We start from the raw sequence: 15,026 nt of genomic DNA, 5'->3' as shown, positions 1-15,026 counted from the left end.
GGCCTTGACAGTCCACACCCCCAAAACCAAGGCAAATATAAATCCAACAAATTTCTTGGAAATTTTTAAAAAGGAACTTGTACTTACTACACATCAAAAAGTCTAATTGTACCCCTAATCCTTGTATTTTTAAATATTTAAATTTTAGTTCACTTAATTTAATAAATTCAATCTCTCTACTAGTTTGATTTAAAAATTAAAGTTAAATTAACTTTTGTTAAATTTTAAATATATGTTACCAATTAAACTTTAATACTTAAATAAAATAAAACTTTTAAATATTAAAATATTACATATTAAGCAAATTCATTAATGACATTATCAATTGGATAGCATAAGTACTAAATATAAAAAGATTGAAAGAGTATAGAGATAGGGGCATAATTAAACAAGAAGGAAATAAAAATATATACTTTTTCGGGTTTCATTTCGTGCCCTTAGCAATTCCTTAGCTTTGATCGGTTATCATACTTGCTTGCTTACCACTAGTTTCTCTCTCTTTCTCTCTCTCTCGGCCAACTTTTCTAGAGAGTTGAATTCTTCCATCTGTTCTCTTGTTGTTCAAAGCCTTGATTCGGTCGTATCACTACCCAAAACAAGATCCAAACCCAGTTTTCTATTGCTTTGTTTATAATCTTTTTTTCTTTCTTTTCGTGAGCTCAAAAACTTGAAAACCATGGCTAATCTATGGTGGGCGGGGCAAGTAGGGCTACAGGGAATGGAAACATCAGCTACTTCATCATCTCCAATGAAGAAACCAGATCTGGGTATATCCATGGCAAACAATGGAGAAACGGGCAGTGGAGGAACCGGAGAAGAAGAAGAAGACAAAGAGCATAGCGATGAACCCAGAGAAGGTGCCGTAGAAGTCTCCACTCGTCGTCCCCGAGGTCGACCAGCAGGCTCCAAAAACAAGCCCAAACCACCTATCTTTGTCACCAGGGATAGCCCTAATGCACTGAGGAGTCACGTTATGGAAATAGCTAATGGTTCTGATGTAGCTGAAACCCTAGCTCAGTTTGCAAGGAGGAGACAAAGAGGGGTTTCAGTTCTTAGTGGGAGTGGAACCGTCACTAACGTTACACTCAGACAACCTTCAGCTCCTGGTGCAGTGATAGCTCTTCATGGTAGGTTCGAGATTTTGTCTTTAACTGGTGCGTTTCTGCCTGGTCCAGCTCCTCCAGGGTCAACCGGGTTAACTATATACCTAGCCGGTGGTCAAGGACAGGTTGTTGGAGGTAGTGTAGTAGGGTCACTGATGGCATCAGGGCCTGTCATGGTTATAGCAGCAACGTTTTCTAACGCTACATATGAGAGGCTGCCTTTGGAGGAGGAAGAAGAAGGAGCTGGTGGAGCTCAAGGTCAGCTTGGTGGTGGTGGTGGTGGAAGCGGTGGATCCCCACCAGGGATTGGAAGTGGAAGTGGAAGTGGAGGACATCAACAAGGCGGAATAGGTGGCGGTGGTGGTGATGCTCCAGGGTTGCAAGTTTATAATAATTTGCCACCAAATTTGGTTCCTAACGGTGGACAGTTGAACCATGAGGCTTATGGTTGGGCACATGGTGGAAGGCCACCATATCAGTAAACATAAGAGAAAGTAGAGTAGAAAAAGAAAAAACATTGCTTGTGAGAGATTTAGATATATGCTTTCACTTTCATTACTTTGCATAATAAGATGATGTTTAGTTTCTTACGAACTTCCTTTCATCTCTTCTTTCTTTCTTTGTTAGATCATAAGACAGCATAAAAAGGTATATCATTAATTATATATTTAGTGAATTTTTCCATGAATTATTTAAAAAAAAAAAAACCTCCATTTTCATTGCAATTCACAAGCATACAATTCATTTCTTTTTTCACATACTCGAATATTTTCAATTAATTGTTTTTGGATCATTTTATGTCAAAAATGGTTTGAATTCCATATTTTTACTACTATGTTGCAGAAGAGGAAGGAATTTAATTAGCTATAGTTAATGTCATGATTTTAATATCAATTTTCTGTTCCGAAGGATTTGTCTGCATTTTATACGACTATATGCATTTTCTGTTCCTACTTCCTTCATAATCAACTAAAAAGACATAAAATGATTGACTGGGAGCTAAAGCTCAACTTCAAAAACATACCTCCATTTTACAAGATTGCTTCTCTTTTTCATGTTGATTTTACTTATGTTTGGTTTGATGTAATTTAGGTGAGGGGATGTTGGTACTTGAGAATTTATTTAACATTTATACATCATCTATCAATTCAAACAGTTGATAACAGCAATATCACCTAATTTTTATTAATTACCTATTTCATCCTGATCATTTCAATTAACTTTTGTTTACATAAAGTTATTATTACTTATATAAAATAAAAGGATCATAAATGTGAAATTGAAAGTTTAAATATATCAAATACTTTTTTTTTTTAAGATGATTGCATGAATTAATTTTATTTTCTGCTGGATTTAATAAGTTTTGGAAGAAAAGTAAAATTAGTAGTTATCATGTTTGTGCCTCAAACTAGGTAATGAGGTAAGCTATAGGCAAAATTTTAATTAAATTGGTTTTTAATTAATTAAGTATTAATTTAATTCATGAGTAATACTTTTATTAAGTATTAATTTAATTGAATAAATATAATATTAGAATATCGTTAATTCAATAATAGTCGTATGAAAGTTTTTATATAAAAGTAAAATTATATTTTATCACATTTATTAAAAAAGGATAAATCAATTCATGTACATTAGATAAAAAGTAAATTTATATTAATATATAAAAGTCAATTTAACAACAAAAATAAATAAAATTTTAACATAAAAATCAATTACCTTTTAATCTAATATACATACACAAATTTACCAATTTTTAAGTATAACAAATAAAATACAATTCAACTATTAGTATTACCTCTCTTATTCCGCCAATATTATATGAAATGCAATGAAATGGGGTGCTTTCGGCTGGGAAGTGCGAAAGCAAGAATGGTTCTTGGCTTCATGCCATGCCATGTGCTATGCAAATTCTCGTACTCACCATTATTTTTTTAATTTTTGTGCATCATTCTTGAACCTTGAGTTTTTTTTCATATGTATACACATGTAAATCGAAATCTGAGAAAAAAAACAACTACAAATGCTAAAATCCAAACCCTTTCATCCACCTAATTAACACCCTTTTGAAAGGTCCATAAATGAATCAACTAAACTGGGGGTAACGTTAAGTTTCATGAGTTTTGCCATGCTTCTTGGCTTACCTTTAAAATAATTCCAAGTGCAGCAGTGAAATTAAATGGCAGTCTGCAGAAGGAACACAAATGGCAGCAAATCAAACATTCTTTAAAAAATATGAAAACATGATGGAATGTGCATTGAATCTTGCACAAAACAGCATCTTTCAAGGCATTACTACATGTAAGACTACTGTTTTTCAGTATTCACATTTGCAGAAGTAAGAAACGAAAGCATCATGAGACTTAAAACTAACTAGATCGATAAAAAGTTCGATCACAGTCGTTGCTCCTTAAGTTCCAGATGCTCATTTAGGTATATTTCCATCTTTACTGGCATAGCTGCAGAATTTAAACCATGGATTTCATGCAACCCTTTCATCTACAACATGAGCAAATGTCAGACTCAGAAGTAATGATAAATTCCGAAACAGTTGTATTGGCATAAATTTTTAGGACCATGAATGTGAATGATTTCGATATGACGGAACAATGTTAAAGATGTTATACATAGATATGTAATAAAATGAAACTAGAATCCAGTTTCTTGAAGTAACGTTTTTGAATTTGTCCTCCAGCAGCAAGAATCTTCAGAAATCGGGTTTTTGAATTTGTCCTCCAGCTACAAGAATCTTAAGCTTTGGCTGATGGATTAACTTGAAAGTATACAACAAGGGCTGCACAGTCATCATCCTCATCCTATTCAATCTATTAAGGTAAAGGAAGGTATTAAATCAAGTTAATGGCAAAAGATCAGCATGATGTCCATAAAAAGGCTGGTTTTCTAAACAGTCAAAAGGATTCTAGAGTTTTAGCAAACATCAAGGACCCTCTTCACATGGATTCACATGATGATGACATTGTTAATGAACACCTTAGTAATTTCACCTAGTTACTTGCACAACATTCTAATGGCAAAGCAGTGAGAGTGGTGGAACCCACGTTGGATTTAATAATGAATTTTTTTATTAAAATAACCTTCAACTAAAGCCAAACAACAAATAGCTATTCCTTTATCTGCCCTAGTTGTCTTTCTGAGTGTAGTTTTACCAATGTTTGCAGCCCTGGCTCTTCTTAAAAGTTGAACAAGGTAATTAAACTATAATACTTTTAAGAGGGAATCCGGAAAATCGATATTATGGAAATGTGGTCCACCCAAATAAAGCCTAATCTGTATAATTGCTAACGATTAATTTATATATTGATAATGGAGAATCATGCATCAGCAATTGAAATTTGAGAGCAAGTTCACTTTCCAGGTCTAAAATGCTGAATTATTTTATTCGTTGCATGTACCTGCCGTGGGGTACATGGCGTTCTCAGCGAATTAGGTGCCATTTGACCTAACTTTCAAAAGGTTGCACCTCCTATCCGTTTAGATAATCTCAAATTATTTCGATTTTCCAATCAAATAACACCACGTTCATCCCATTGATGGCCATTTTAACATAGTCTACTAAAGCAGGAGTACTTTAATGCACTCACTTGTTTCAGTTCCCTGATGATCATTATTCGTGATGCAATCGTTAAATTATAAAATGGTCACCAGCTACCAACATTCATCTCCTGAAGGGAACTTGCAAACTAGAAAAGCAAGTTAAAACTAAAGAAGAGTCTACTCAAAGTAAGAGCCAAACGTGACAACCGCTCACCAAGCTACAACCTGTCATTTTTATTGAACAGCAATCTTCAGTATCCGTACACGGATGGAAGATTCAAATAAATGATTCATCAACTCCTCATGTATGGAGGCTAAAGATTGTTGCTAAACAAAAACAGAAAATGAAAGGAAAGAAAGGACTGCGGTTATGATTTTATCGAGACGTCTTCAACTAATGTACAAAACAAGGGGACAGCTATAATTTTTGTAGTTACTAGCATTCTCTAGATGTTAAATGAGTCATTTATGTTTTTCTCCAAAGTTTCTTAGTTCTAGTTTTAATTAGAGGGTTGCACGATGGGACCCATATATTTGTATGAATTCAATGATGGGATCAGATCATGTTGGAGTTTGCAATGTGAAGGTACTTTCATATTCACTTCCTACAAGATTCTTTCCATCTATAGCTCAATACAGTCAGAATTTTGAAGTCAATAACTATGAAGTTGTTTTCTCTCCCCTACTGTTGATTACTTCAGCAGATTATGGATCACTAAATCCTGATACATGGATGATTATGCAGCTGGGGGATGCCAAACCTTAAGGTTAAGGCACTAGAGAGGCTATCACATATATGTAAAACTAATATTTGATAACCGTCATAATAATTAATTTTTCATAGTCCATATTGATAAGTAGGAGGAAGGCCTTTTTAATTCGGTGACCGACTATCGGTTTATGAGCCATAAATGTTCTCTTCAATCCTATTATGCACATCAACAATTAAGCTAGATTAGTTTAATTTTCATTTGTTAGCATTTAGGGTGCTATATGGCAAGTGATCTACAACAAATAAATATCCATTTTGTCTTGATCTTAATGTTTAGCAGTTTTCTCAACTAAAACTTAGAAAAGTCAAAAGGGAAGTTCATATGGCTCTTCAATCCCGGATTTTAAACCTTAGAAAGCTACATGTGTTGCATGTGGGCATACAATCTTCATTTAAATACCATCTCACTTCCATTAGAAATACGAAGAAAAGAGAGACGAACAATTAATTAAAACAAAACAAAAACCAATATTTTACAGTAATAAGCAGGTTTCATTCAAGATATATATATATATATTTATGAACTTCTACAGAACTGAATCAAAACCATCATATTGGAACAATAATGGCATATTAAACCTTACCAACGTCTGCACAAGTAAAGGATGCGATTTCAATCTTTTGCTCTTGCAGTCTCCAAATTACTGTTGCTTGATAAGCTGGAATTGTGGAGCTCTGCTTATCATTATGCATGCCGGAAATAATTGAATGCAGGCAGAAGGGGGAGTGGGGGACCGTTAACATATATATCAAAAAGTAAGGGGGCATATTGATATTTTTCCATTTTCAGTAAATTTACAATAAAAGATAAGAGTGCAGAAATGGACAATTGTAGAAGAAGACAAAAGATGGGCTATTGGTACCAATTTCAAGGAAAAGGGTCCCACTCCAGAAACCAGATCTAGTTGACAATCTGACTGATTAAGATTTTGCCTACCACATGTATCATGATGTGAACATCTTAGCGGCTAGAAACCCTAAAATTCCGCCTGGATTTTGGGGTTAGCGTGAACACTGTCCAATGCTTCTTTGAGTTTGCCATGTACATTTCTAAACTTAGCACTCATACGTTTCTCTTTCAAGTTTAAACAAACATATGCAAAAAGAATCCATGGTCAAAACTTAAGAAGGCGTTATGCACACAATACAAAAATAAATGCATGGGACAAGACTACGCGCAACATATTAAAGACTTTATTCAATTATTGACATCAGGGCTCTAGATGCATGCATATAGAGATGGTGGCAAGTTGACCTTAATCTCATGCATGATACAAGATATGAATGCCCCATCAACCCCTCCCCTGCATATATGCATTTTCTTTTGAGGGAAGAGAGTGATGGGACATTCATATCTTGTTTTATGCATGAAACTAAGGTTAACTTGCCACATTCTCTATATGCATTCATCTTGAGTCTTGACATGTCAATAATGAAAGTGAAGTATTTAATATGAGTGAACTGCTACAAAGAAAAGGAGACAATATTTTTGTTGGTTGGGAACATTTAATATTTTCTACATTTTCATTTGTTTTCAGTATTAAAAACATTTAATAACGTTGACCTAAACATTAAAATAATTAACCAGTGAGACTTATAATTTAACAGTTTTTATGGTTACAGAAGCAACATGCTGAAGAACGAAACCACTGAAAGCTAGACCAAGAGAGAAATCATGATCAAATGGAAGCATTACCAGTAAGTAGCATACCCTGCCAAATCCTATATATAGAGGAATGCTGAGTTTTCTGCACTCATTTCCACAATTTAGCAAGAAGTTTATTCACACACAACCTGTAATGATTCAACCGCAACATATATTCTGATGCTAATTTTATGAAAGTATTTATCTTTCCCATTCGCTTGCTAGAAATGAAAGAGAATTCTACACGGTGTGCCTGCTCCAAAAATTACTTGACCGACCTCCAAAGGTAGCCAGTATTTGCTAACCTATTTCTTAACAATGTGAGTCGTAAACGGCATGGCCAGCGGATATAAGTAAACGCAAACTGTAAGGCCTCCTGGATTATTGGTCAAGGGCCTTTGAATATACAAACGATGAGTGAGAAACAAACCAAATTCAATTCTGCATCACCATATTCATGTATCTACATAGTTGAAGATGATAGCATGTATCTATGCAGTATGCTACATGCGAAAGTCTAAGCTTAGCATTCACTAACCTATTCCATCTTGACAGATATTCAAGAGGAATGATCAAGATTAGGGTTATTGAAATGATTATGACAGTACATATATGTGTCCAAGGCCCTAAAATCGGACTTGTCTGGACCAAGGACTTATTTAGTTGACATAAATTAACAGTACAAAACATTAGTTCTATGATACGCTGAAGGTCCAAATAACTTCCATCTTTTGTTCTTCTCCATGCGATCGGACTGAATGATACCATTCCGCAGGCTTAGAGCTGTGATAACTGTTTAGGATGTCTTATGGGAAAAATGATTATTGAATAGCAATTTTCCATTCATTGTACAATGTCCTCTACATGAAATTGTAAGCCGACCATCAGCAATTTTCTTTTGTTGGCATTCTGATAAGACAAAAATCTGTCACCGTAAGCTATATGGAGAGAAAAATATGCACATCTAGTCATTCACCGAAAAAAAGAAGCCCTCTTCCAACCGTACCTTAAGTAGTGCTGCTGACCAATAAATTTATGTGGGCTTCTGGAATTTACCGTGTACCCATACTCTTTGCATGCTCTTCCCGTTTCGGCGATTCACTGACTTCACACAACAATATTCAATCTCTAGCTGCAAGTGCAAATAATTTAACATTCAACACCACTAGCAGTCAAATTAACCGCGAACTTCTTGAGAGTTTCTATCTTCAAATATGACAAAGTAGTTATAAAATATAAATCTATAAATTCCAAGAAGGTTTCGTTCTCTCTTTGATGTAAAGAATCAGGCAAACCACACACAAATGCGCTAGAAACCATTCCAGAGTGAGATTTATGCAGTAAAAGTCAAACCAATGGTGGTGAAGCAACTTATATCTTACGCACAAATCCAGGTTATAAGAAGTACAAACTTAAAATTTTTCCCAATACCCAATTTTGTACCTCGATGAAGCCAGCACAATTGAAGAGATTTTTGGCAGTATCTAAACAGAAAAAATATGAACGGGTGCCATCTGCACGCATGTATTCCCTGAACCCAACTCTTTGGTCCGGTTCAAATCTCAGCATTGTCATATCATAGAGACCTGGATTCCATCAAACTGAAACTTTTGTAAACTGATTCTGGAAACAACCTTTTATTCTTTTCAAAAGCACTAAATTTAGCTAGAAATACAAGGTCTGATGAGAAACTACAGTCAAGCATTTTACAAAAACTGAAAGCAGTAGCATTGTGATTTGTTGATTAATACCATAGTCCCTAAATAAGAGCATGCCGCCCGGTTTTAAGACAGAAAAACACTCTCGCAGGGCTGTTGGCATTATTTGGGGCGGTACTGCCGATAGAGTGAATATCTGACACATTATGTAGCAGAGAAAACATATCAAAATCCATATATAGTAGACTCAATAGTATTTTATATCTATTTTTCATATAGTATAATAATTTCAGGATAATGCTTTTTTTTTTTTTTTTTTGCGGGGAGGGGGGATGAATATTGCAGAAAAAAAAGGGACTTGCAAAGGAAAGGAAATTGGAAAATCAATGCAATTCGCAGCTATTTGAAATGCTAGAAGAACAAAACATAAGTGAAATTCTACCACCACTACCTAAACCATGTATTCAATTTGTAGACTAACCATGACACTCTGTACCAAAACACGTCAATCTAGCACCAATTTAAACGAAGAGGTGAAGAATACACTCAACCACTTCTAAATGATGGCATGCCTTGTTTTCCAGGCTAGTTTCCTGTTACACATCCTGAAGCACTATCTTCACTTTAGAAGCTTACACTCTTACCCTTCCAGCATAGTAGGTTACAATCCTCTTTCATTTTTTCCCCATCGTTTACTAATAATTATTGGATGTTGTACCTAATAATGTGGTTTAGGGGAGAAAACAGCAGTAAACAAGATAATTAGGGTTATAAAACTAGTTAGGAAGAAGTTGGAACTCCAAAGAACTTAGGGTTTAAAAAAACCTCTAGTTTCTTTATACTAATTCAGAAAATAATAATGCTATAGCTGTAAATCTGTTACAGCATATTTATAATAGACTCTCTTGCAAGAAATGTTACTAGACCTTTTTACAAATAAAGTTTACTCTTAACCCTAGAGTTAACCCTCAAGAAAAACAATATAAATAATAAAGCTTCTGCATCATTCTCCCTGGCTTGGAAAATTCAGCTCCGGTGAGAAAACTTTCACCACTTTCAGCATCAATGTACCAGCTCTTTGTAGTTCTTCATGATTTAATAACTTTGTTGGTTCAACCTGTGCCCTTTTGTCTTGTTCATTCTAATTTGAAATCCATCTCCGAACATTGCTTTTGAAGTAACTCCAAATCCCACTGTATTTGACTAAACCTCTCTTTCAAACAAAACAACTTGCTGCATGTTCTCACAGTTCTCTAGTGGTTTCAAGTTCCACTTCCAAATCCTTGAACTATGTTGCAAGGAATTGTCTAACTGCAACTTCTTGATTCAACATTGATATAAGATCTCCCATGTCTGTTTTTGCTGTAGTGAGTCTCCTATCTATATTTCCAGCTCTAGACTTCTCTATGTCCATCACAAACAGTATCAAGGGACTGCCTTTTCTTTCATTCAATGCAACCTCAAAATGTTCATTAACAACTAGCTTGTCAATTGCACCTCCAAAACTATCCAAGCACAATGAATTAGCAACACAGAAGAAACCAGGATCTTCTTCACAAAGATCACCAAGGTCATTGCTCTAGAGAACAGATCTGTCATACTTGACCCCAAATTTTGAGGAACCATTTGCTTCAAAAGCAAGGACTACTTTGCTCTGAACACCAGTCATTGGCCTCCTTAAAGTAGTTGTGGAGAGGAAAGTCCAAAAGGTGATGTGGTACCTACAAACTTAACAGTATCACCTTTCTTAAATGTATAGTTTTAGATGGAGAAGTAGATATTTCCAGCTTTGGCAAAGCATAGGAGCTCAGTGAAGAACCACCTGTTGTATCAGCTTCCACACTGGAAGTCGGTTTATTTTGCTGCAAAAGAGCAGTTTCTGCTGTTCTTTTCGCATTTATAGATGCCCTTTCAACTCTTGAAGATTTTTTTACACTATCAGCTTCGATTCATGTTGATCCAGATCCTAAATAAGCTATAGCATAATAGCTTAGGTACATATAAGCATCTAATGTTGGAACAAGCTGTGATTCAAATACTCTTCCCTAATAATCATGATCGATAACATCTTCATTAACAAAAATAAAATGTATTACATCCTCTCTTTTCCATCCCGAAGAATTGTAGATCACAACAATCAAGTTCCTTTCAAGAGACAGGTCAGTTTTTGATACAGGCCAGTAAGTTATACTCAGAAGTGGACAATGCTGGAAATTGGTGGTTGAGTTTCTAATGGATGACTTCAAATCAATTAAGCAAGCAAGTGAAGATGAAACAGCATATACAGGCATATATTGCTCCAAGTATCGTTCCCATAATGCAAAATCGAATCTTCTTTAAGCTTCAGCCATGTTCCCTTTTGGCTTTGTTCCCTAACCTAACTTCATCATCGTCTTCTCTAATAAAAGCAGCCCGAATAACAGCACAAATTCCACCCCCTTGTTTAGTTTGAAGTTGGAATATTGACGAACAACAGAAACTCACATCTTGAAAAATACAGAAGTATTGCTGCTGCCAAACTGCAACGAGTCTCTTAATTGAAATGATTGTAAATACTCCTTAGGAACAGCATGAAAAAAAAATAAACCCCATTCTTGTTGATAACCAAAATTATCTGTCCATGTAGAAGTTCAATTGGATCATTAATTTTGCAAACATGAAAAGAAATTGAAATCCTATAAGAAGTGTCCACAAAAGTAAAAACTTTTGACTTGCATCATCTTTTGTAAGATGTTTCATTGAATGGTAACAAGAAAACATCCAATTCCCAATCTCATCTTGTTCAAGTAATTGTAATTTGTCTCTAAAGATATTTGTGTAGGAGAGTATTCCAGTCAATGCACAATTCAAGGCTACCAACAAATCCAATCTCAGGTAAGATCTGTAGTGTAGACAATTGCATAGCATCATCTCTTCCAGCAGGATAATAGCCCACAATGTAATCATGTTGTAATTGAAAATAAGAAAGTTGTACAAGCATTGGATCCTTTACAACATCATCTGACTCCCAAAATAGCCTCATTTTAAATATGATTTTGTATTGTAATGCTTCCCCTTTATTTTGATCCTTGGCTACATTGACTTCCACCAGCTGGTCACCAATATATTTATTATCTAACACAATCTATTCCTCATTCTTACCTCTTTCATGAATTTCATCCACCAGCAACTGATCTTCTCTAGAAACCACTAGAACTCTATTTTCACAAACAGCTTTCAGGTTGAGTGCAAGTAACTCCCCACACACAATAACTTGTCTTCAAGTTTTCCTGTCAGTTTTCCTTACTCCAGAATCATCATCTGACGTTGTGTCCTTTGACATACTAGGAGATTTCCAATTCGCTTCCAATCCTCCCCCTTCTTTTGAGATTGTGGTTGTCATTCTTTACACAACCGCAGGCTTTCCTTCTTCACTTTCCTCAGGATACTCATCATAAATAAGATATAATAAATCATACTCTTGTTCTTCCACATGCATCTTGTCAAGAAAATCAGCAACTTTAACATTAATTCCACCCTCGCTTAATTCAAAGGCATGCACCAATCGATCCTTCCGTCCACCTCATACCACAAGGTTGGCAGCTCCTATGTCATGAAAGGGGTTTTCTTCGTCATTGAAATCAGATTAATCAGTGAGACTACCTTCCAGTATGTCAAACTGGTTGTCGGTAGCTTCCAGAATCCCCATCAGGGTTCCACTTCTTTCTATCACAGCCAAGCATAAACTGCATGCGAAAATTCTTCAATCGCATGACGTATTGTAGCTAATTTCATTTCTCAACACTGATTTCCTCTTCCTCGATCTCTAATGCATCCAACCATGGCTTAAAAGCAAATACTAATATAATCCCTAGGATCTAATTAGGCTCTAATGCCAAAATTGATGTGGTTTAGTGAAGAAAACAGTAGCAAACAAGAGAATTAGGATTTATGACTGTAAAACTAGTTAGAAGTTGGAACTCTAAAAAACTTGGGGTTTAAAAAAAAACATTCAGTTTCCTTTATATTAATTCAAAATAATAATAATAATGCTATGGCTGTAAATTTGTTACAGCATATTTGCAATAGACTTTTTTAAAAGTAAAGTTACTAGACATTCTTGCAACTAAAATTTTAGTCTTAACCCTAGACTTAACCCTGAAGAAAACTAATATATCTAAAACTTGAAAACTATATATTATAAAATAAACTGAAACAAAACTGAAAATAATAAAATATTGATGATAAAGCACCTGCATCACCTAATCACCGTGATAACTTTCAAGCATGAACTATGCAGTAAATTATTTTCCTACATTTCCAAGAAAATTAAGATTTCTATAAACATTGACTATCAAGGAATTCATGAAATACAATATGCATACCAAGGTAACAAAGTCAACACCACCAACGCAACAGCTTCTTTCTTCCATTGACCATGAACCAGTTTCAAGGGTTCTTTCTTCTCCAACATCTGGGAAGAAAAAGCGAGATATTAAGGCCATGATATAAGAAAAGCCAATAATTGGAAGCAAAGCAATGTAAGACACAGGAGAGATAGCTACCTGAAACACAAATTTGGTCCTTTTGTCCAAGATTTTCTCTGCAATTAGCACAAGCTAACCACTTTGGAAATCCCGTTGTTGCAAAATCACAATAGAATGGCCTGAAACGATTCTCAACTGATGCTACATTACTAGCAGCTACGAACTCTTTTGCTCTCTGTAGGGTCTCATTGCTACAATCGCATGCGTATAGAATAATTTTCTCGTTGCCACTGGATAAATGTATTGAAGGTATAAGTACAAGAAACGAAAATTCAACATTATTTGATATTACTGTCCATCTACAATTTCTCAATACTTCAATATTAATCTTCACAACAAAAGCTCAAAGCAAACAATCTCAACTTTCATAAATATCATCTAAAGTTCTCTCAGGCTCTTATCCTGAATAATGATATAAACTTTTGCAGAATATAGTTCACTTCTAACTGGATGGTAGAACAAAACCAAAGTGATTAATTAAGATTAGCAGCTACCTAAGACGAAACAAGTTAAAAGTAGACAATATTAGTCCGTTGTTAAATCCATACTTTCAACAATATTCGAAAACCATTAATCTTTCTTTAATATAATTACTAAAGAAAACCAACGCTTTTCTCATATCATCAACACAACGAAACATCATTTTTCACTGCACTAGACAGTTAAGAATATAGTACAACTATCAAATTTTATTTAAATTATAACAACCAAAAAAAATTAAAAACGAAGATAATTTAGGGGTTACCGCAATATAGGAAGGGCAGTACTGCCATTTCCACACCCAACCTCCAAAACCTTACAACCATCTCCACAAGAAACCAGCTCTGGAAATTCTTTTAACAAGTACCTCCTCTCCTGTATCAAACATAGTACCCATTTAAGCTTACACAACAAAGAACTAAAAAGCAACAGAATACCCAGAAAAAGAATGAAGGAAAGATTGGATTTTTTTTTTTTTTTTTTTTTGGGGGGAGGGGGGGTGGAGGGTTATAGACAAACCTTGAAAAATTTGCCAGAAGAATGTTGAATGTGGAAACTTTTCCATGCTTTTATGGGATCTTTTGTAAGTTGTTGTTCTGGTTGTGGGGATACAAAAGGGAGAACATGGTAGTTAAGAGAAGGGTCGTTTTCTATTTCTAGTCGAAGTGTGTCCCAGTTGAAGTCTTTGGAATGGTACTCTGAAGCTTCAGCCGCCGATGCACTCATTTATTTGTCTTCGAAAATGTCTAGTCGGATCAAAGTTTTGAGTTCTCAAACCACCAACATGTTGGGTATATGTTTATTAAGAAAAAAACATGGTGGGTTGATGATGGTCTCAAATTAAATGTTCGCCTCCAGCCCAACTTGGGCCCTCTGCAATTCAATTATCTTTCTTTAGGTTACAAGTAAAAAACAGAACATTAACTAAACGGGTAAATTGTAAAAATAGTCACTTTTATTTGCCTCAGGTTACATTTTAGTCACTTATGTTTGAAATGTTACGTTTTAGTCACTTATGTTATTATTTTGTTAAGAAGTGATCACTCTTCCGTTAAATTCCGTTATCTCCCTAACAGTAATCCTACGTGACAGTCTAACTAGATTTTAAGTTCATCTGTTAATACATACATCATCCAACTAAATTATGCATTTGATTTACTATTAACAGACAATTTAGCCATGTAAAGTATGCATTAACAACTATACTCATAAGTCCTCCGGGTTACAAATGTAAATTGTATAAGGACTTACATGCAAAAATGTGCAAATGTTGAGGGCAAAATTTGG

At 34.9% G+C, this 15,026-nt stretch overlaps 2 protein-coding genes and 1 long non-coding RNA gene across 5 annotated transcripts; 1 reads left to right on the top strand and 2 right to left on the bottom strand.

Moving 5' to 3' along the window:
• The first annotated feature begins 352 nt into the window (after positions 1-352).
• Positions 353-1,697, top strand: LOC108472629 (AT-hook motif nuclear-localized protein 19-like). The gene has a single exon (XM_017774177.2). The coding sequence runs from the start codon at positions 677-679 to the stop codon at positions 1,583-1,585; it is 909 nt and encodes a 302-aa protein (XP_017629666.1). The 5' UTR covers positions 353-676; the 3' UTR covers positions 1,586-1,697.
• A 1,611-nt stretch (positions 1,698-3,308) lies between these two features.
• LOC108472900 (uncharacterized) lies at positions 3,309-6,262 on the bottom strand. 2 transcript variants are annotated; one of them, XR_001869614.2, is made up of 2 exons: positions 6,015-6,262; positions 3,309-3,602 (listed from the first exon to the last, which is right to left on the bottom strand). It is a non-coding gene; the product is annotated as an uncharacterized LOC108472900 (long non-coding RNA). The 2 variants fall into 2 exon arrangements; XR_008274702.1 differs by lacking the exon at positions 3,309-3,602 and adding an exon at positions 3,644-3,928.
• A 1,231-nt stretch (positions 6,263-7,493) lies between these two features.
• LOC108470688 (uncharacterized) lies at positions 7,494-14,615 on the bottom strand. 2 transcript variants are annotated; one of them, XM_053020878.1, is made up of 8 exons: positions 14,259-14,615; positions 14,005-14,114; positions 13,278-13,489; positions 13,098-13,186; positions 8,827-8,929; positions 8,519-8,661; positions 8,082-8,207; positions 7,494-8,000 (listed from the first exon to the last, which is right to left on the bottom strand). In XM_053020878.1, the coding sequence occupies exons 1-7, from the start codon at positions 14,463-14,465 to the stop codon at positions 8,109-8,111; spliced, it is 963 nt and encodes a 320-aa protein (XP_052876838.1). In that variant the 5' UTR covers positions 14,466-14,615; the 3' UTR covers positions 7,494-8,000; positions 8,082-8,108. The 2 variants fall into 2 exon arrangements, with proteins under 2 accessions (XP_052876838.1, XP_017627596.1); XM_017772107.2 differs by having other exon boundaries at positions 7,494-7,984.
• Between the last annotated feature and the right edge of the window lie 411 nt (positions 14,616-15,026).

This window comes from Gossypium arboreum, chromosome 11 (genome assembly GCF_025698485.1).
Source record: "Gossypium arboreum isolate Shixiya-1 chromosome 11, ASM2569848v2, whole genome shotgun sequence".
Lineage (NCBI taxonomy): Eukaryota > Viridiplantae > Streptophyta > Magnoliopsida > Malvales > Malvaceae > Gossypium > Gossypium arboreum.
The sequence above is the reverse complement of the archived record's forward strand: the minus strand, read 5'-3'. Positions and strand labels throughout refer to the sequence as shown.

Coding starts and splice junctions, on each gene's coding strand:
- LOC108472629 (XM_017774177.2), top strand. CDS start 677: ATGGCTAATCTATGGTGGGCGGGGCAAGTAGGGCTACAGGGAATGGAA.
- LOC108470688 (XM_053020878.1), bottom strand. CDS start 14,465: ATGAGTGCATCGGCGGCTGAAGCTTCAGAGTACCATTCCAAAGACTTC. Junction 8,930..13,097: donor GTGTTGACTTTGTTACCTTG/GTATGCATATTG, acceptor ATAATGTGTCAG/ATATTCACTCTATCGGCAGT. Junction 8,662..8,826: donor GCTCTTATTTAGGGACTATG/GTATTAATCAAC, acceptor GATGGAATCCAG/GTCTCTATGATATGACAATG.